At 47.6% G+C, this 22,075-nt stretch overlaps 1 protein-coding gene across 1 annotated transcript; it reads left to right on the forward strand.

Annotated features, from left to right (window-relative positions):
- The first annotated feature begins 241 nt into the window (after positions 1-241).
- Positions 242-21,788, forward strand: LOC126544359 (uncharacterized). Its single transcript, XM_050191653.3, has 5 exons — positions 242-369; positions 1,498-1,609; positions 2,108-2,269; positions 3,531-3,653; positions 19,230-21,788. Exons 1-5 carry the CDS (start codon positions 302-304, stop codon positions 19,377-19,379), a joined length of 615 nt encoding a protein of 204 aa, XP_050047610.2. The 5' UTR covers positions 242-301; the 3' UTR covers positions 19,380-21,788.
- Positions 21,789-22,075: the final 287 nt, after the last annotated feature.

Genomic DNA, 22,075 nt, shown 5'->3' on the forward strand with positions numbered 1-22,075 from the left:
CCGTGACCTCGTGCTCAGCAGCCCAACACCATAACCACTGAGCAACCACGGCGGGTGAAATTACGGTATGTAGCGCAACTCAACTGTAATATCATCATCGCCTTTGTGGAATGCGACTGACTGTCTTCGTTCAATGCCGGAAGACCAAATACAAATGCAAATATTGAATATTAATTACGCTCTTTGCAACCGATATAGCTGTTTTTCTTCTTTATTCTTCACGGCTTGCTTGCAGAGCTTCCGCGGCATACTTGAGAAGTTTCGAGTTCCTTTAGGACCAAAGCCGACCTTGTTTTTCGGCATGCGTGTCCTCGGCATGTTCTATTCCAACCGGGATGCCTTCCGGGACAGAGTCGGCAACGTCCTGCAGTAAGTGATTGTAATGCTGCGCGATGTGGCGACTCGCCTGAAGGTAATTATGCACCTCTGAAGTCAAAGTCACTGTCAAGTTGAACTACTACTGTAGTGGCGGTTGAAGTAATCTTTATTTACGTTTACACCAATGTTTGCACTTGAAATACTTATTAGGTGGCGTGATTTCACAAACCAGATACAGCGGTATGTTTTACAAAAGACCCCCCCCCGAGAGGAACTGCGTAGGTTTTGTTATTATGCTAAGAAATTATCAGTACACGGGCCTTTTTTTTAAGCCTGCGCCTGTCAGAACATAACCGCAGTGTTCGGAAGAAGGTGCGTAACTTTCATAAGGTAAGCGTCTCCTCATGATCGTTGTCGTAAACACCATTTTTATTGACCTAAACACAGAGATGAAGATGCAACATCGCGTTGTAGATTGACATCTTGATGTTTTATCCTGGATTTTCATATCAATTCGCGGTATTCGAAAGGCACTTCAAGTGTGCTTTTGATCGTCTGTGACGATATAGAACGAATTGGTAAAAAATAAAAAAACAAAAACAAAGGTGGTGCCACTAGCGCTCTTAAAGCACATCCATACAGTTTCGCATGCACCTAAATTAATATCAGGAATGAATGTCTCACGTAATCACTTTTGAGTTAATTTCGGAAAGGATCATACGCTTGTCACCCTGAGAAGTCCACGTCAAAATTATGACGTGACAGCGAGCTATGCGAAACTTCGCGGTGGCGGTGCCACCCGTCGTTCGTGCATTTTTTCTGGCTTGCCAAGCCTCCTGTCCCTGATAGAGCAATAGTTTCTTTCCTTCTTTTTTATTGCAAAAGCGTAATTAGTGAACACAGCTGGAATAATTAACCCTCGTATTCAGAAATGCAGCTTAACTTGCAGCCTACGCTTGACTCGAGCGTCATTTAGATCAAGTCAAGCATGGGCTTCATTCAAGTTAAGATGCAGTGAAGATCCAGTTAAGATGCATTTCTGCATACAAGGGTTAGTATTTCTTCTTAGTGCCCATTTAAGTTGCAATTCCATGTGGTCGTTGGGTACTTGGTCGTGTGCAAATCTGCTGATACGGCTTGCGACGGTTCCTGACCACAAAACATTTGCTTTGTTGGCAGGTTTGTTGATATCTTCATCTATCAAACGCACGTTTCCAGGATTACGAAGATGTGCGTCAGCGTTTTTCCATCCAACAGATACTACCCAGGAATCGACGATCAAGATTCCTTCGTGCGTTGTCCTTTTGATTATATTTGCAGTGACACAGCTCTTGAGAGGCGCGCCTATCGATGCTTTGTTTTCACTCAGCTAACGCAAACAAGGTGGAATTTTCGTCGCCCACATCATTCAACAAAGAACTTCGGATCTTTGCTTATCTTGTTGGTCCGGGAAAAATAAAGAGACGCTGTCGTATTCGTGCCTGGCCATCGCAAAAGCAAACTGCTGTAGAGACGGGGACTGGGCTGCTATAATGTAGTGCTTCCGTTCGTTAAATTCTATTTCTTTTTCATGACCCACCGCTCATAACCGGCCGATTCTGATGATAACGTAGGCGGGGTGCCATTCGAACCACTGACGAAGCAAAAAAATAATAGTTGGAACAGAATCGTTACATTATCCTGGCTCCTGGGTGCTCTATAACGTAAAAGTATACGCTATTCTGACTTTATTTCAATCTCTTTGCGTCAACATCCTTGACCACATTCCTTCTGTCTTCGTTATTAACAGGACGACGCTTTACGGACGCTCACACCTCCACTTGTGTACAGAGACGACTTCCACTTGCTCTTGTCCATAAGCTTGAGCCTTTTAAGATTCAGCATGAAAGGGCCTGATATTGAAGAAATTCGAAGGCCCTGCAAGAGCATGGTGTCCTTGCCTTTCAAGGTGGTAGGTATTCCATAATTAATACTGAACGGCGTCCTAGCCTTGACTTACTAAGTCTAGCAAACAATGCGATAGAACGAACGCTCTGACTGGTCGTTGCGCGCTTTTGAATTTGTGACGAAAACCTGCAATCTGTGTGAAAATTAAATAAGTGTGTGCATAATCTTAAGGGGCGGACATGTTTCTTGAACTGTTCTTCAATTTTTTTTTTTCAGTTTAATTCTTGTTGAAGACCTCGGAGCAGAGGCGTCCTATGCAATGGGGCGCTTCCGCAATTCTCCGGGAAGCATATATTGAAAATCTAGAAGGCACAGCACCTTAGCAACCCCGGTTGAACGCGATTGGCTGAAACATCACCGGCGGCGCTCGATGCCCTTTGCAACTCCCGTGGAAGTACGCCGCGCCACCTAACCCCTTTTAAGCTAACCTAATCTAATCTAACCTAACCTAATCCTTACCTAACTTATTGTGGGCGACACGCAAAGGCAGTAATCCTCACGGCGTGGCATCAGAGCGTTGCTGGCGGCGTTTCAGCTAACCACATTCAACAATGGTTTCTAGACGCTGTGCCTGCTAGATTTTATATATAGACCTCCGAGGAATCTACACAGACGTCTCACCACTTATTTTGAGGGAGGTGATGTAAATGGAAGACGAGCTTACTGACTGAACAAGTCACACAATTCTATCTAAAACAGCATCGTTAGACAACTGTACATTATGCACCGTTTATCACCGCCGGTGCAGCCAATGTCGAGTGAACAGAATATGTCGAAACACTAAACTGTCCGCACTTCTAAGGCTTTCTATTCAGCGGTTCTAAGACCTCGGTTACCTCCAAACATGACGTGAAGGACAATAAACTGCATTTCTCAATACCGTTTTCTTTTCGGTAATCCATTCACATATATGCGGCGCCGAGCACTTTAGGGCCGTGCATTTTTGCTAGTTAAGACAACAGTGAGCTTCGCTACTACTTTAATCGGGATGACTATGGAACTTTGGTGCTCTGTACGCTTGCAGCATCGTGCCACCAGTCGCGGGTGTCTGTAGAGTGCAACGCTAAATAAGCACGCCCCGGAAGCGTGGTTTCGGACATGGTACCTTCATGAATGACTATAATTTGTGAGCGGTCGGCCTCGGTAGGCGAGTGCCACACAATAATTGTCAGCATACATTTCGGAGTAAACATGGCATGCACACTTGTTTGACTCGTCTTTTGCTTCCCTATCTCTTCTTTTCTCGTTGTGCACAATATGCGCAGTACTGTAATACCACTGGATTCAGCGAGGACTCGGAAGACGAGCTCCAGATTGGCGTCTATCGTTTCAACGAGCGGAGATCTTTGGTGGACACGTTTGAAACTCCAGACGTGATTGAATTCAAGGTGTGGATGATTTACGTAAATTTTTATTGCATTCAACGGACTTATGTGAGGCAGGAAAAGTTGTAACGGTTACCTTCAGTGTGAAACCGGAAGTAAAAGTTGCTTATGACAGGACCAAAACTGCTATTACACTGAGTAGGTGACGGACAATTCGGGAGTTATCATACGCAACTTGTTTCACTGTGCCAGGAGTATCTCGCAGTGCAGAAAACATCACAGTGCTTGATGCACGTTTTTATAGCACTCGCAAAAGAACTTCACCTTGACATTATAGAACTCATCATCATCATCATCATCAGCCTAGTTACGCCCACTGCAGGGCAAAGGCCTCTCCCATACTTCTCCAACTACCCCGGTCATGTACTAATTGTGGCCATGCTGTCCCTGCAAACGTCTTAATGTCATCCGCCCACCTAACTTTCTGCCGCCCCCTGCTACGCTTCCCTTCCCTTGGAATCCAGTCCGTAGCTCTTAGTGACCATCGGTTATCTTCCCTCCTCATTACATGTCCGGCCCATGTCCATTTCTTTTTCTTGATTTCAACTAAGATGTCGTTTACCCGCGTTTGTTGCCTCACCCAATCTGCTCTTTTCTTATCCCTTAGCGCTACACCCATCATTCTTCTTTCCATAGCTCGTTGCGTCGTCCTCAATTTCAGCAGAACCCTTTTCGTAAGCCTCCAGGTTTCTGCCCCATATGTGAGTACTGGTAACACACAGCTGTTGTACACTTTCCTTTTGAGGGATAGTGGCAACCTACTGTTCATGATTTGAGAATGCCTGCCAAACGCACCCCAACCCATTCTTATTCTTCTGGTTATTTCAGTCTCATGATCCGGATCCGTGGTCACTACCTGCCCTAAGTAGATGTATTCCCTTACCACTTCCAGTGTTTCGCTACCTATCGTAAACTGCTGTTCTCTTCCGAGACTGTTAAACAGTACTTTAGTTTTCTGCAGATTAATTTTCAGACCCACCCTTCTGCTTTGCCTCTCCAGGTCAGTGAGCATGCATTGCAACTGGTCTCCTGAGTTACTAAGCAAGGCAATATCATCAGCGAATCGCAAGTTGCTAAGGTATTCTCCATCAACTTTTATCCCCAATTCTTCCCACTCCAGGCCTCTGAATACCTCCTGTAAACATGCTGTGAATAGTATTGGAGATATCGTATCTCCCTGTCTGACGCCTTTCTTTATAGGGATTTTGTTGCTTTCTTTGTGGAGGACTACGGTGGCTGTGGAGCCGCTATAGATATCTTCCAGTATTTTTACATATGGCTCGTCTACACCCTGATTCCGTAATGCCTCCATGACTGCTGAGGTTTCGACTGAATCAAACGCTTTCTCGTAATCAATGAAAGCTATATATAAGGGTTGGTTATATTCTGCACATTTCTCTATCACTTGATTGATAGTGTGAATATGGTCTATTGTTGAGTAGCCTTTACGGAATCCTGCCTGGTCCTTTGGTTGACAGAAGTCTAAGGTGTTCCTGATTCTATTTGCGATTACCTTAGTAAATACTTTGTAGGCAACGGACAGTAAGCTGATCGGTCTATAATTTTTCAAGTCTTTGGCGTCCCCTTTCTTATGGATTAGGATTATGTTAGCGTTCTTCCAAGATTCCGGTACGCTCGAGGTTATGAGGCATTGCGTATACAGGGTGGCCAGTTTCTCTAGAACAATCTGACCACCATCCTTCAACAAATCTGCTGTTACCTGATCCTTCCCAGCTGCCTTCCCCCTTTGCATAGCTCCTAAGGCTTTCTTTACTTCTTCTGGCGTTACCTGTGGGATTTCGAATTCCTCTAGGCTATTCTCTCTTCCACTATCGTCGTGGGTGCCACTGGTACTGTATAAATCTCTATAGAACTCCTCAGCCACTTGAACTATCTCATCCATATTAGTAACGATATTGCCGGCTTTGTCTCTTAACGCACACATCTGATTCTTGCCTATTCCTAGTTTCTTCACTGTTTTTAGGCTTCCTCCGTTCCTGAGCGCCTGTTCAATTCTATCCATATTATAGTTCCTGATGTCCGCTGTCTTACGCTTGTTGATTAACTTAGAAAGTTCTGCCAGTTCTATTCTAGCTGTAGGATTAGAGGCTTTCATACATTGGCGTTTCTTGATCAGATCTTTCGTCTCCTGCGATAGCTTACTCGTTTCCTGTCTAACGGCGTTACCACCGACTTCTATTGCGCACTCCTTAATGATGCCCATGAGATTGTCGTTCATTGCTTCAACACTAAGGTCCTCTTCCTAGCTGAGTTAAAGCCGAATACCTGTTCTGTAGTTTGATCCGGAATTCCTCTAGTTTCCCTCTTACCGCTAACTCATTGATTGGCTTCTTGTGTACCAGTTTCTTTCGTTCCCTCCTCAAGTCTAGGCTAATTCGAGTTCTTACCATCCTGTGGTCACTGCAGCGTACCTTGCCGAGCACGTCTACATCTTGATGATGCCAGGGTTCGCGCAGAGTATGAAGTCGATTTCATTTCTAGTCTCACCATTCGGGCTCCTCCACGTCCACTTTCGGCTAACCCGCTTGCGGAAAAAGGTATTCATTATCCGCATATTATTCTGTTCTGCAAACTCTACTAATAATTCTCCTCTGCTATTCCTAGTGCCTATGCCATATTCCCCCACTGACTTGTCTCCAGCCTGCTTCTTGCCTACCCTGGCATTGAAGTCGCCCATCAGTATAGTGTATTTTGTTTTGACTTTACTCATCGCCGATTCTACGTCTTCATAAAAGCTTTCGACTTCCTGGTCATCATGACTAGATGTAGGAGCGTAGACCTGTACAACCTTCATTTTGTACCTCTTATTAAGTTTCACAACAAGACATCCCACCCTCTCGTTAATGCTATAGAATTCCTGTATGTTACCAGCTATTTCCTTATTAATCAGGAATCCGACTCCTAGTTCTCGTCTCTCCGCTAAGCCCCGGTAACACAGTACATGCCCGCTTTTTAGCACTGTATATGCTTCTTTTGTCCTCCTAACCTCACTGAGCCCTATTATATCCCATTTACTACCCTCTAATTCCTCCAATAACACTGCTAGACTCGCCTCACTAGATAGCGTTCTAACGTTAAACGTTGCCAGGTTCAGATTCCAATGGCGGCCTGTCCGGAGCCAGGTATTCTTAGCACCCTCTGCAGCGTCACAGATCTGACCGCCGCCGTGGTCAGTTGCTTCGCGGCTGCTGGGGACTGAGGGCCGGGGTTCGATTGTTGTATTCATATAGGAGGTTGTGGCCAAGTACTGCACCAGGGTGGCCAATCCTGCTCTGGTGAGAGAGTGCGTTACCGGTTCTGGTCACCGGGATCAGGCCGCACTCCAGGCCTGTTTGTGCAATTTTCTCAACACACGGTTCTTTTTTTTTTGTATTTTCCGGTGGAGAATAGCGCGGCACCGGGATTTGAATCACGGTCCTCTTGCACTGGAGACGGATACTCTACCGTCCCCGTAGGAGTTAAATTAAAAATTAATTTATGGGGTTGTACGTGACAAAACCACTTTCTGATTATGCACGCCGTAGTGGAGGACTCCGAAAATTTCGACCACCTGGGGTTCTTTAACGTGCACCTAATTCTAAGTACACGGGTGTTTTCGCATTTCGCCCCCATCGAAATGCGGCCGCCGTGGTCGGGGTCCGATCCCGCGACATCGTGCTCAGCAGTCTAACACCATAACCACTGAGCAACCACGGCGGGTCCCGCAGGAGTTGTACGCCTCATTTAACCTACAGTGGTGCCCTATTTGGTCAGTCAAGGTGGACCAATCTGAGCTCGGTTATACCGCATGGATGGCACTCGGCTAGAGAACCAGGTATTTATGACCTGCACATGTGAGTGTGAGGCCATACATATTTGAAGATATATATCTTTCTTTCTTTTTTTTTTTTTTAGGAGGGTTCCCGTACAGTGATAAAATAAAGGAAAAGACATTAAAAGAAAGAGACAAAAGAAAGAAAAAAGGGGCGAAAAAAAAAAGGAACATAACAGGTGATTTGAACTCGTGACCCTTCGATGTTGCCCGGAAAGATAGCTCAGTCGGTTGGTTCGTCAGGCCCCAGGCTACTTTCAAGCGCCACAGCTCCTGCTCCGAGCCTCACACTTATGTGGAAAGAGACTGGAAGGCATACTTTCTAGGAAAAATGGCCGCTCGAGGAGAAGAGCGAACTCGAGTGGCTTTAGAGGCTAGGAATACTGCCTTAAAATATTTAGACTTGAGGGAAAGCTTCGTTAGCAAACGATAGCACGGCAATCAGCACTCGAATATAATTATAACCCTAATAATATTTGTAAATATTCATCTCATCTATGGGATCTAATGCGCGCGCTGTTGCTTTGTCTCTGCGTGTAGTAGTTGAGAGAGCCAGTTTAAGGGCGGAGAAGTGGGAAGGAAAGGATAGTCTCTGAAGCAAACTTGCAGCGTCGTGGTTTTAAAGCGCAACCGTGGTAGAGAAACGGAAGGCGATATAAGCGTGCGTGGCCATGATACGCACACGACAAACTGCCTTAAAATATTTAGACTTGAGGGGAAAGCTTCGTTAACAAACTATAACACGGCAGTCAGCACTCGAATACGACGAGAGAAATTACTGAGACGTGGGAAATTCCCTTGAAAAAGAATCTGGTTTGCGAGGCAAATGCTTGTATGTATTGAACCTCTTAAAAGATGAGGGGGGGAAATATGCGCTCACCGAGAAGGCATCGTCAGCACGAGACATCCACAAGGCACCTTACAGAGATGTGGAGAGCTTCGCGGCCGGAACGAAGCCTCCCTTCTCCGCCGGCCAAGAGGGGGAAACGCGCTTTCCGATCGCTCAAGGTTGCGCGGACAAACTCTAGCGTCTAGGAAAAGCTTAACCAGGTGCGATGGCGGCACGCATAGCGTGGAAAGCTAGCCGCCAGAATAACTATACCAAGGACTGCTGCTGATGAGGGCGAAATACCTTCGTGTAATTATAATAACCCTAATAGGACTACTTTCGAAAAAAAAAAAGGAAACGGCCCAGAGGGCTATACTACGAGAGCTATGACTGATAGTTTTCTATATATATATATATATATATATATATATATTAATCTCATCTATGAGGTCGCATGCGCGCGCTGTTGCTTTGTCTCTGCGTGTAGTATAGTTAAGAGAGCTAGTTTAAGGGCGGAGAAGAAGAAAGAAAAGAAAAGCAAAAACTGCAGCGCCGTGGTTTTAAAGCGCACCCGTGGTAGAGAAACGGAATGCGATATAAGCGTGCGTAGCCATGATACGCACACGACAAAATGCCTTAAAATATTTAGACTTGAGGGAAAGCTTCGGTAACAAACGATAGCACAGCAATCAGCACTCGAATATAATTATAACCCTAATACTAATTGTAAATATTCATCTCATCTATGGGATCTAATGCGCGCGCTGTTGCTTTGTTCTGTGTGTAGTAGTTAAGAGAGCCAGTTTAAGGGCTGTTGTAATCGTACCGCTGGCACGAGTTGTTGGGGTCTCGGTGCTGACGCCCGTTATTGCCAATGGGTCGCAAGCCCCAAGGGTAGCGTTGGCCTGGCGGCCTGGGGCACTGGAAGCATCCGAAGGTCCCGGCAAAGCATGAGAAGACTGGTAACAGAACAACTTGTTTATTCTAACATAGCAAAAGAGCGGCCGGTCAGGTCGACCGAAGTGGAGAGACGGGAGAGCACGTAACTCAACAGTACAAATCGGAGCCTCTCCCTGGCGTCCGGGGGCAGCTGCTCTTATACTCCCGGCGTCGCGGTCCAAAAGGGAAGGAGGGAAGGTCACGGGATGAAGGTCACGGGACGGCGCAGCAGGGGCCCACGACGGCGCGAGCGGTTGAGCCGAGAGACCTCCAGGCCCCTCATTCGGGGAACTCCGCTCCCCGGCTGCCGCGCTTTGACAAGCGAGGGCACACACACACACACGCACACACGAAGACACGTGGCACAGAAACACGCCTGGACACGCTTGGCGGGTAGGCGTTGCGGCGTCGTCGGACGGGCCAAAATGTCCGCCGCTTTGAACAAAGCCCCGGCGTCCGTTGCATCCGCGCCGGCATTACCGCGCGTTGTAGGCGAAACGTAACAGACCGCCCCGCCGGGGGAAGGAGATCCCGATGGTCAGGGGACTGCATCCGCTGTCCGGAGGGATGTCGCTCGATGATGCTCATAACCGTAGTCGGGCGTCCTTTGGCGTTTCTTGAGCGCAGCGCACAGAGAAGGCCTCGTTCTCACGTTCAGGTGCACACAGGACACTGCAAAGTGACTTCGGGAGAGTTGACATTTTTGTTCTCGTTTCCGGCAAGCGTTAGAACTACGCCGAAAGTCAACCGCTTAGTCAGCAAGCACGGCACAACCCTCACTAAGCCCTGCCAGGCTCTTTCCCCTTTTATACTGCTGCCTAGTTCCTTACAGTAGTTTAGCAGCACTCAGAACGCGTCCACAAATCGGAAAAATTGCACTAAAAAGCACATCATCACTTTGAAACACTACACAAAAGCAATAAGTTAAAAAAAATCCTGCCTCAGGAAAAAAAACATCAGTAACAAGCAATTTTGAGGCTGATTCCCACGTTAGGGGCTTCGACTTAAGCCATCGGCGTTACCGTTGAGACTCCCCTTTTTGTATCGCACCTCAAAGGAATATTGTTGCAAAGCGAGGCTCCAGCGCAGGAGGCGGCCATTTTTGGGAGAGATGGTCTGCAGCCATTGGAGAGGGCAGTGATCCGTTTCAATGATAAACCTCGAGCCAGCTAGGTAACATGACAATTTCTGAACGGCCCACACGATACACGCACACTCTTTCTCGGTGGCGCTATACGCCTGCTCACGACTCGTCAGCTTACGACTAGCATACAGGACGGGGTGTTCTACTTCTCCATTTTCCCGTTGGCACAGTACAACGCCCATGCCTCGCTCACTAGCATCACACTGAACAACGAACCCTTTTGTGTAGTCGGGCGATCGTAGCACAGGCTGGCTTGTTAGGGCGCTTTTTAGGGCGCTAAAAGCTCTTTCCTTCGTCTCATCCCAGACGACTGTTTGCGGCTCTGTCTTTCTTAGAGCATCCGTCAAGGGAGCCGCGATATCCGAGTACCTGGGGATGTACCTCTGATAGTAGCCGGCGACACCTAAGAACGACCGAATATCGGTCTTCGTGCGCGGTCGCGGGAAGTCTCGCACAGCGGCCACCTTTATTTCAGAGGGGCGGCGACGACCCCGACCAATCACGTGTCCGAGGTAGACAACCTCGGCCTGTGCTAACTGGCACTTGGGAGCCTTGACTGTCAAGCCCGCATCGCGCAGGCGGGTTAGCACTGCCCGCAAGTGCGCCATATGCTCAGGCCAGGATGCGGAGAATATCGCTACGTCGTCTAGATACGGTAAAGCGAATTCTTGCTGTCCCCGCAACACTTTATCCATGAGGCTTGAAAAGCAGTATGGCGCGTTCTTCAACCCAAAACTCAAAACTTTAGGACGGAATGTCCCCATTGGTGAAATGAACGCCGCATACCTACTAGCCTCTTCTGTAAGTGGAACCTGCCAATAACCCCTGACAAGATCTAGGGTGGAAATAAACTGAGCGCTACTCACTCTCTCAAGGCGCTCCTCGATGTTAGGGATCGGATAAATTTGATCCTTAGTGATGGAATTAAGCCTGCGGTAGTCGACGCAAGGACGAGGTTCCTTGCCCGGTACCTCAACTAAAATCAAAGGGGAGGTATAATCACTCTCACCCGCTTCAATAACACCGAGCTGTAGCATTTTCTTTACCTCAGCCTCCATAATATCGCTCTGGCGGGGTGACACCCGGTACGCCTTGGATCGTACTGGCTCTGGGGAGGTAAGTTCTATGTCATGAGTAAGGACAGAAGTCCTACCAGGCCTCTCAGAGAACAGACCTTGAAACTCTTGTAAGAGCTGGTGTAGTTCTGTTTTCTGCTCAGGCGACAGCGATGCTTTACTTATTAAGTCACTAATGACTTGATCGGTGTCTTTCCTGTTTGTCACTGAGCCTAGTCCCGGAAGCTCGACCGGAAGCTCTTCTAACTTTCCCGCATCGGGAATTTCCTCTCCAGTATCTGGTGCCTTTAACGCTACAGGCTCAATTTTATCCCGTTCGGGCGTGCTCTGAATACTAGCTTGCTGCGCCTCTGACCCTTTCTCATCGTCCAACAACGTCGGCCCCGCAACTACCGCCTTTGCAGCGAGCTCCCGAACCTTCGATCTGGTTAAGGCCTGAACGCTAGCCTCACCAAACAAAAGCCCCTTCTCGCGCAGGAGGTGATCGGACCTGTTTGAAAATAGGTACGGGTACTGGGGGGGCAGCATAGATGACACTGCGGCCTCCGTCTCAAGTGCTCCGAAAGGTCCTTCAATAAGCACTTTTGCTACCGGCAGACACACGCTATGAGCTTCCACTGCTTGCTTGATCCATGCGCACTCGCCCGTGAACATATCGGGTTCTACGTAAGAGGGATGAACTACATCCATTGTAGCTGCGGTATCGCGAAGCACTCGGCACTCTTTCCCGTTCACGAGGAGGTCTCGCATGTACGGCTCGAGAAGCTTGATGTTCTCGTCAGTGCTGCCTAATGAAAAAAACACGACTTTTGGTTTTGTTTCTGGGCACTGCGCCGAAAAGTGACCCGGCTTCTGGCACGTATAACACAGGCGCGCTTGCCTCGCCTCGAACCGCTTTCTGCGTTCGGCTTCGGTTGCCGCCGTCTCCTTACGTTCGGTCGGACTGCTTTCACTCGCATCCGCACTACGTGTATCCCCCTTTGCTCTCATGGGTGTGAACTTCGGCCTCTCAAACTTGGAGCCAAATTCACCCTTTTGACCGTCCTTAGCTCCACGAGCCCGACGCGTCACAAACTCCTCGGCTAGCTCAGCGGCTCGAGCCACCGTACTAACGTCTGGCCTATCCAAGACCCAGTACCGCACGTTCTCAGGTAACCGACTATAAAACTGTTCTAGCCCGAAACACTGCAGAACTTTCTCGTGGTCACCAAACGCTTTCTCTTCTTTGAGCCACTCCTGCATGTTTGACATAAGCCTGTACGCAAACTCTGTATATGACTCACTTTTGCCTTTCTCATTTTCCCGAAACTTCCGACGGAACGTCTCCGCTGACAGCCGGTACTTTTTTAGCAGACTCGATTTCACTTTGTCGAAATCCTCTGCCTCCTCTCTCTCCAAGCGAGCGACTACGTCGGCCGCCTCGCCGGGTAACAAAGTGAGCAAGCGCTGTGGCCACGTTTCCCGAGAGAACCCCTGCTTCTCGCACGTTCGCTCAAAGTTAACCAGGAACAAACCAATGTCCTCTCCAAGCTTAAACGGCCGCATCAGGTCAGTCATTTTGAACAATACTCGTTCTCCTGCACCGTGTGCCTGACTTCCATTACGAGCGCGTTCCATCTCTAACTCGAGACGCTTCATTTCCAAAGCGTGTTGACGGTCGCGCTCTCTTTCTTTCTCTTGTTGCTCTCGTTCTATCTGTTCTTTACGTTCGCGCTCATCTTTCTCTTTCTGTTCTTTACGTTCGCGCTCATCTTTCTCTTTCTGTTCTTTAAGTTCACGCTCCTGTCTTTTTCCCGTCTCCCTCTCCTCAATGGTCTCAAGGCATTCCGACAGCTCGTCATCCTCAGCTTCTAACTCAAGAATAGCCCTTAGCAGTTCTGGTTTTCTGAGTTTGTCTGAGACATCCAGACCCAACTCTCTTGCAAGCTCCAGCAATTTCGGTTTGCGCAACGACTTCAAATCCATGGCTGCTCTGAATGCTGCTTTCTCTACTGCCTACTATTGTCTTGCCGCAAACTAACCCGGTAGCAACGACAACCACAATTACCAGCTCTGTTTCTAACACTAACAAAAGCCTGGCAAAACTCAGAAGAAGAAAGTCCCGCACTCACCAAACCTTGCAGCCAAGAATTCAGCGCAGTCGTTCCGCTGCAGGCAACCAGTCATCACACAGGGCTCGTTGCACTGCCCCCGGATGGTCGTTGTGCTGCTCAGCATACAGTCAACCGCATCTCTTCGCTGCTGGCCTCCGTTGTCGCGATCTCACCGCTGGCAACCAGATGTTGTAATCGTACCGCTGGCACGAGTTGTTGGGGTCTCGGTGCTGACGCCCGTTATTGCCAATGGGTCGCAAGCCCCAAGGGTAGCGTTGGCCTGGCGGCCTGGGGCACTGGAAGCATCCGAAGGTCCCGGCAAAGCATGAGAAGACTGGTAACAGAACAACTTGTTTATTCTAACATAGCAAAAGAGCGGCCGGTCAGGTCGACCGAAGTGGAGAGACGGGAGAGCACGTAACTCAACAGTACAAATCGGAGCCTCTCCCTGGCGTCCGGGGGCAGCTGCTCTTATACTCCCGGCGTCGCGGTCCAAAAGGGAAGGAGGGAAGGTCACGGGATGAAGGTCACGGGACGGCGCAGCAGGGGCCCACGACGGCGCGAGCGGTTGAGCCGAGAGACCTCCAGGCCCCTCATTCGGGGAACTCCGCTCCCCGGCTGCCGCGCTTTGACAAGCGAGGGCACACACACACACACGCACACACGAAGACACGTGGCACAGAAACACGCCTGGACACGCTTGGCGGGTAGGCGTTGCGGCGTCGTCGGACGGGCCAAAATGTCCGCCGCTTTGAACAAAGCCCCGGCGTCCGTTGCATCCGCGCCGGCATTACCGCGCGTTGTAGGCGAAACGTAACAGGGCGGAGAAGAAGGGAGGGAAGGAAAGTCTCTGAAGCAAAATTACAGCGCCGTGGTTTTAAAGCGCATCCCGTGGTAGAGAAACGGAAGGCGATATAAGCGTGCGTGGCCATGATACGCACACGACAAACTGCCTTAAAATATTTAGACTTGAGGGAAAGCTTCGTTAGCAAACGATAGCACGGCAATCAGCACTCGAATATAATTATAACCCTAATAATATTTGTAAATATTCATCTCATCTATGGGATCTAATGCGCGCGCTGTTGCTTTGTCTCTGCGTGTAGTAGTTGAGAGAGCCAGTTTAAGGGCGGAGAAGTGGGAAGGAAAGGATAGTCTCTGAAGCAAACTTGCAGCGTCGTGGTTTTAAAGCGCAACCGTGGTAGAGAAACGGAAGGCGATATAAGCGTGCGTGGCCATGATACACACACGACAAACTGCCTTAAAATATTTAGACTTGAGGGGAAAGCTTCGTTAACAAACTATAACACGGCAATCAGCACTCGAATACGACGAGAGAAATTACTGAGACGTGGGAAATTCCCTTGAAAAAGAATCTGGTTTGCGAGGCAAATGCTTGTATGTATTGAACCTCTTAAAAGATGAGGGGGGGAAATATGCGCTCACCGAGAAGGCATCGTCAGCACGAGACATCCACAAGGCACCTTACAGCGATGTGGAGAGCTTCGCGGCCGGAACGAAGCCTCCCTTCTCCGCCGGCCAAGAGGGGGAAACGCGCTTTCCGATCGCTCAAGGTTGCGCGGACAAAGCATAACTCTAGCGTCTAGGAAAAGCTTAACCAGGTGCGATGGCGGCACGCATAGCGTGGGAAGCTAGCCGCCAGAATAACTATACCAAGGACTGCTGCTGATGAGGGCGAAATACCTTCGTGTAATTATAATAACCCTAATAGGACTACTTTCGAAAAAAAAAAAGGAAACGGCCCAGAGGGCTATACTACGAGAGCTATGACTGATAGTTTTCTATATATATATATATATATATATATTAATCTCATCTATGAGATCGCATGCGCGCGCTGTTGCTTTGTCTCTGCGTGTAGTATAGTTAAGAGAGCTAGTTTAAGGGCGGAGAAGAAGAAAGAAAAGAAAAGCAAAAACTGCAGCGCCGTGGTTTTAAAGCGCACCCGTGGTAGAGAAACGGAATGCGATATAAGCGTGCGTAGCCATGATACGCACACGACAAACTGCTTTAAAATATTTAGACTTGAGGGAAAGCTTCGGTAACAAACGATAGCACAGCAATCAGCACTCGAATATAATTATAACCCTAATACTAATTGTAAATATTCATCTCATCTATGGGATCTAATGCGCGCGCTGTTGCTTTGTTCTGTGTGTAGTAGTTAAGAGAGCCAGTTTAAGGGCGGAGAAGAAGGGAGGGAAGGAAAGTCTCTGAAGCAAAATTACAGCGCCGTGGTTTTAAAGCGCATCCCGTGGTTGAGAAACGGAAGGCGATATAAGCGTGCGTGGCCATGATACGCACACGACAAACTGCCTTAAAATATTTAGACTTGAGGGAAAGCTTCGTTAGCAAACGATAGCACGGCAATCAGCACTCGAATATAATTATAACCCTAATAATATTTGTAAATATTCATCTCATCTATGGGATCTAATGCGCGCGCTGTTGCTTTGTCTCTGCGTGTAGTAGTTGAGAGAGCCAGTTTAAGGGCGGAGAAGTGGGAAGGAAAGGATAGTCTCTGAAGCAAACTTGCAGCGTCGTGGTTTTAAAGCGCAACCGTGGTAGAGAAACGGAAGGCGATATAAGCGTGCGTGGCCATGATACACACACGACAAACTGCCTTAAAATATTTAGACTTGAGGGGAAAGCTTCGTTAACAAACTATAACACGGCAATCAGCACTCGAATACGACGAGAGAAATTACTGAGACGTGGGAAATTCCCTTGAAAAAGAATCTGGTTTGCGAGGCAAATGCTTGTATGTATTGAACCTCTTAAAAGATGAGGGGGGGAAATATGCGCTCACCGAGAAGGCATCGTCAGCACGAGACATCCACAAGGCACCTTACAGCGATGTGGAGAGCTTCGCGGCCGGAACGAAGCCTCCCTTCTCCGCCGGCCAAGAGGGGGAAACGCGCTTTCCGATCGCTCAAGGTTGCGCGGACAAAGCATAACTCTAGCGTCTAGGAAAAGCTTAACCAGGTGCGATGGCGGCACGCATAGCGTGGGAAGCTAGCCGCCAGAATAACTATACCAAGGACTGCTGCTGATGAGGGCGAAATACCTTCGTGTAATTATAATAACCCTAATAGGACTACTTTCGAAAAAAAAAAAGGAAACGGCCCAGAGGGCTATACTACGAGAGCTATGACTGATAGTTTTCTATATATATATATATATATATATATATATATAATAATCTCATCTATGAGATCGCATGCGCGCGCTGTTGCTTTGTCTCTGCGTGTAGTATAGTTAAGAGAGCTAGTTTAAGGGCGGAGAAGAAGAAAGAAAAGAAAAGCAAAAACTGCAGCGCCGTGGTTTTAAAGCGCACCCGTGGTAGAGAAACGGAATGCGATATAAGCGTGCGTAGCCATGATACGCACACGACAAACTGCTTTAAAATATTTAGACTTGAGGGAAAGCTTCGGTAACAAACGATAGCACAGCAATCAGCACTCGAATATAATTATAACCCTAATACTAATTGTAAATATTCATCTCATCTATGGGATCTAATGCGCGCGCTGTTGCTTTGTTCTGTGTGTAGTAGTTAAGAGAGCCAGTTTAAGGGCGGAGAAGAAGGGAGGGAAGGAAAGTCTCTGAAGCAAAATTACAGCGCCGTGGTTTTAAAGCGCATCCCGTGGTAGAGAAACGGAAGGCGATATAAGCGTGCGTGGCCATGATACGCACACGACAAACTGCCTTAAAATATTTAGACTTGAGAGAAAGCTTCGTTAGCAAACGATAGCACGGCAATCAGCACTCGAATATAATTATAACCCTAATAATATTTGTAAATATTCATCTCATCTATGGGATCTAATGCGCGCGCTGTTGCTTTGTCTCTGCGTGTAGTAGTTGAGAGAGCCAGTTTAAGGGCGGAGAAGTGGGAAGGAAAGGATAGTCTCTGACATTATAGAAATACAAGGGGACTAATGATAATCAATATTATAATAAGTTCCTTGCAATTATTTTTCTAATTCATACTCATATTCATTGTACTTCTAAGCATCGCTGCTGTATAGTAACCCGATGCTACTCTCCAGTGGTGAAAACTATACTTCTTTGAGGTACGTGCTTTCAACATTCCTTTGATTAACACTATGTAGTTGCTGGGAGCTTGTTAAACTTTATCGCCGCAGCAGCGAAGGGTCTTTTCTGAAAAAGCCTAATTTTTGAGAACGTGCAGTTTCGTTTATACAGAAGAATCTGTGTGCACCTTCAGGCAGATATATTCTTTGTTCGTTCGCAAGAGTTTGTTTCAATAATTTGACAATGGGCCTGTATTCACGAAAATGATATCAGGCCAGAATTTTTCGTAAGAGAAAATTCCAGCCGATCTGGATATATTATTAGCGAAGGCGGCTGGCAAATGGTAAGGGCTCCTTACGAAAGAAAATATGTGTGAATTCGGCCCCAGCTACGTAACTTCTGTTCATTTTGACTTCTTTGTTTTCAACGCCGACGTCTCGTTTATTAAAACAAGCACGGCGCATACCTCGCAGTCCCGTAAGAAATAAGAAAAAATGCCGCAAAAAGAAAAGCCCGTATTCATAAAGTGTTCTTACGCCATAGTTGTTCGTAAGAGCAAATTCCAGCCACACCTGATACTAGACATACAATTAGCGAGAGAGAGAGAAATAGCTTTATTTTCTTCGTAAGGGTAAAGAGTGGGACCCTTAGTCTAGGGCTCCAATGGCTATGGTGATGTCGCGGACCCGCCGGACCAGCGCCTGCTCAACCTGCGGGTTTCCGTTTCTAAGCACAGCCACCATGCTATCCAGGGATGGGATATGGTTGGTGTAAGGTCTGTGTCGAGGCCGCAGGTCCTGGCACTCCAGCGTTACGTGCATGAAATAACGCTGGGGTGTCCCCACAGCCCGGACAACGGAGGGAATAGTATGTGGGGTGAAGGACATATAAGAAGTGGACGTTGGGGAAGGTGTTGGCCTGCAATTGCCTTATAGCCACTACGTCCTCTCGAGATAGTGACGGATGCGGGTGTGGCTATCGGAGCCGGCCCTGCCTACAGAGAGTATCTCGATACCTTACTATTATCGAAGGCTGCCTGCCAATAGCGAAGAGAACATACGAACGACAACTTTTGTGAAATCGGCTGGTTATTTGAAAAGCGGGAGAGCTTTACCAGGAAAACTTAGGTACAGAAAATTTCAGAAAATATTGGATGCTTGAGATATCATTAGCGAAGGTTGGTGGCCAATGATAAAGAGTGGTTGTTACGAACGAAATTGTGAATTGGGCTTTGGAAGAAATGGGACTTCGGAAGTTTGGTGGCCGAGCTTACAGCTATAGCTATAGCTATCAGCTGTCACGCTGTGGTATCGAGAAAGTAGTGATTCAGTGCAAGTCACCAGAGGATGTGCCTCGCAGAGTGCTCTTTCACAGCAGCGCACCGAAAGGCACGCTGCGTGGTTCATTAAGGTACGGTTTTCACCTCTTGGCACATGTTTTAGTTGCATACGCTCTGCCAAAACACGCAATTTATAATGGAGACGAAGTACGAGGCTAGCAACAAGACTAGGAAAAAAAATGCGTGCCTTGGTGTTTTCAAATGCCATGTGAACAGGGTTTGTGTTTGTCAACGTGGTACATGCTTGTGTGCTTAACATATTTTGCAGATGAACGACGTGATGCGAGAGTACCAGGTCAACGGCTTGGATATCGGTTTTGCTGCCTTCTACTTGGAACACGAGGACTACCGTGGAGAATGCGGAAACAGCTTTGCCAGGCTCCGAATGATGTCCAAGTGTCTGCGAAACTTCGTATAACAAAAATATCACAAAGTCAAAAGAGGTAGATCTATAAAAGCAAATGACTGCGCCTCAGGTTTATCTTATTGCTCATAGACTTAGATGCCTCCATGCGCCCAGAGCCTTAAACACTGTGGGTCAGTCGGAAAATACGCCCTTGCTACATCACCTGGACATGGACCGGCTCTGCCCTTGAATAAGCGACAGCGGGCTCCGTTCAAAACACGCCATTCGCGATTCGGGTGCAGCCTGCAGCCTATCTGCTCGCGAAGCCAGGGCATAATCTTTCGACGGCAAAATTGAGGCTCGAATATGACAGCAAAACTGCGACAGATCAATGGCCGTAAAAACAAAGCTATTACCATCTGTTTTTATTCCAATCTTCTGACGCCAAATTGACGCGACCGCCGACGCATGCATCGCTCGGTGACCCGCAGCGTTGAACCGCCCAACCAAACGCTCTCCTCGTTTATAGGGCTTCACTTTTGTTTGCTTTCAAAGCGAATATCACTGCCTACTTTAGCAGGTTGTTCTTATCTAATAGGCTGACAAGAGGCGAGGAGCACGGCGAAGTGGGAGAATTTCACTGGGGACGAGCTAAGGCAGTGAAAGTAGACAACTGAATGAGGAAGGAAGTGCCGCCGTCTGGGGGTTGATCCAGTTCCCCTTGCGTAGCTTGTGGTGGCCCCGGTAGCTTCGAGTAACAGTGTGGAGCGATCGGTGGGCAGATGTCTTCTCCGACTATTCCAAAATAAGTTCACTGTAGCTTAGCAGTCATCTTTAATGCGTACATGTCAGTTTGACGTGGTGAATTTTCGCTGTTTTGTGACGTCGCGTGACAGAAAGGTGAAGTGAGAGCGGAAGCAAGGCAAGAGTCCAATCAGTAACTGCCAACAAGCAACATGCCCAAAAAAGCATCATGATGGCCTGATAACATTGTTTGTCGTTAACCGCGCGCAGATGAAACGCAAATTAACTTTGCATTGAAAAAATAAAGAACACTTTAACATAATTTCTATATAGTACTGATTTCTTTTTGCGGCTTCTCATTTTTGGATAGCACGGTTTTTGTTTTGAAACATTCGAATGAGTTCGCAATTACAAGTGTTGTTGCAATTCGTTGCTATACATATAACGTGAATGTCATTTAACGCTTATAACACTAATTATTCCTGCGTGACAGTAGCATAAAATTATTTTGTGCTACTTTTCAGATAAATTTTGTTCGGATGATACTGTTTGTCACTCCGCGTAGAAGTCAATGCAAACTGATACACGTAGCTCATATCCTTCAACTAATATGAATGGTGTCTGAAACTTATTTTATGCCTGCATGTGATTGGCTGTTATTCGGCCTGGATCTAATGCAACAAAGTTTTCAGCACAAACTGTTCCTAAGCTTGTACAGGCGCTCATTTGTTCTCAGCGACCCTCACCAGGTCTGACCATTTTAAGCCGACAAGCGCAGAGCATACATTGCGCGATAACAATCGTATCTGCAAAGTATTACATCGCTACGCGCCGCGGAAAGGCCTGAAATTTCAATCCGAACACAGTTTCCCTCTTCACTCGCGGCGAATCCGTCCCGAAAGGGACGGTGACGTAGTCTGGCTCCTGCGCCTACGTAATCGTGTCCGCAGTGTGACGTCACTCGTGGTGACACGTGACTTCGAGAATTATTCAAGACATCTGTTAACTGTTCCATCTATTCCTTGAATTGACAAATTGAAGTTTAGAGAAATAATAAAACACACAAACGGAATATCTGCGTGTTTTTTGTTTTACTTCGCACCGAAGCAAGAGAGATGTACTTCCGCTTCGTCTGCTTGTTCCCACGGTCGTGCGATCACGTGCCCAGGTACCGAAACTATGCCATTTTCTACTGTGTTCCCGCGCGTGATCGCACTCTGCGATCCGCTTGTTCTGCTTCAGTATTCGTGTAGCACTGAATTATACTGCTAGTCATGTTTCCTTGTGCACAGCGCGCAACATCGTGCGCTGCGCGAACGAGACAACAGCTCGCGCGCGACGCCGTCGACGGAAATGCGCAGCGTAGAAAAAAAAAAAAACGCGAGGAGCAAAAAAAAAAAAAAAACGAAGGCGGGTCTTGTGACGTATGCGTCACGCGATCCTCGAGGTCCGGTATGGGAGAAGGCAGGAAAGGAATTTCGCTTGCGTAGGCTAGACGGGGCGCGTGGAGAGAGCGTCTTGCTTGGCAGCGGAGCCCGCCTGCTGAAATCATGGGTTTGCGGCACTGAAATATTTCTATCTCGGCTATCAAGGAGCCGATATGAAAAAAAAATTGTGGCAGAACGCTCCCTAGAGGACACGTAACAACTTCCAGCGTATAACCAAAATTTGATATGGGGCCTACGGAGGGGCCCTTTAAAGCTCGTTTTTCGCACACGCACACGCACGCACGCACGCACGCACGCACGCACGCACGCACGCACGCACGCACGCACGCACGCACGCACACACACACACACACACACACACACACACACACACACACACACACACACACACACACACACACACACACACACACACACACACGTGTGTGTGTGTGTGCGTCTTATAAGAAGCCAACAAACAATGACACCAAGGACAGCATCGAGTAAATTGTCCTTGGTGTTATTGTTTGTTGGCTTCTGAAAATATGACTTCTAAAACTCGCAGTGTCCTGTTTTCTCGGTCCTTATATATATATA

This window comes from Dermacentor andersoni, chromosome 1 (genome assembly GCF_023375885.2).
Source record: "Dermacentor andersoni chromosome 1, qqDerAnde1_hic_scaffold, whole genome shotgun sequence".
In the NCBI taxonomy this organism is placed as follows: domain Eukaryota; kingdom Metazoa; phylum Arthropoda; class Arachnida; order Ixodida; family Ixodidae; genus Dermacentor; species Dermacentor andersoni.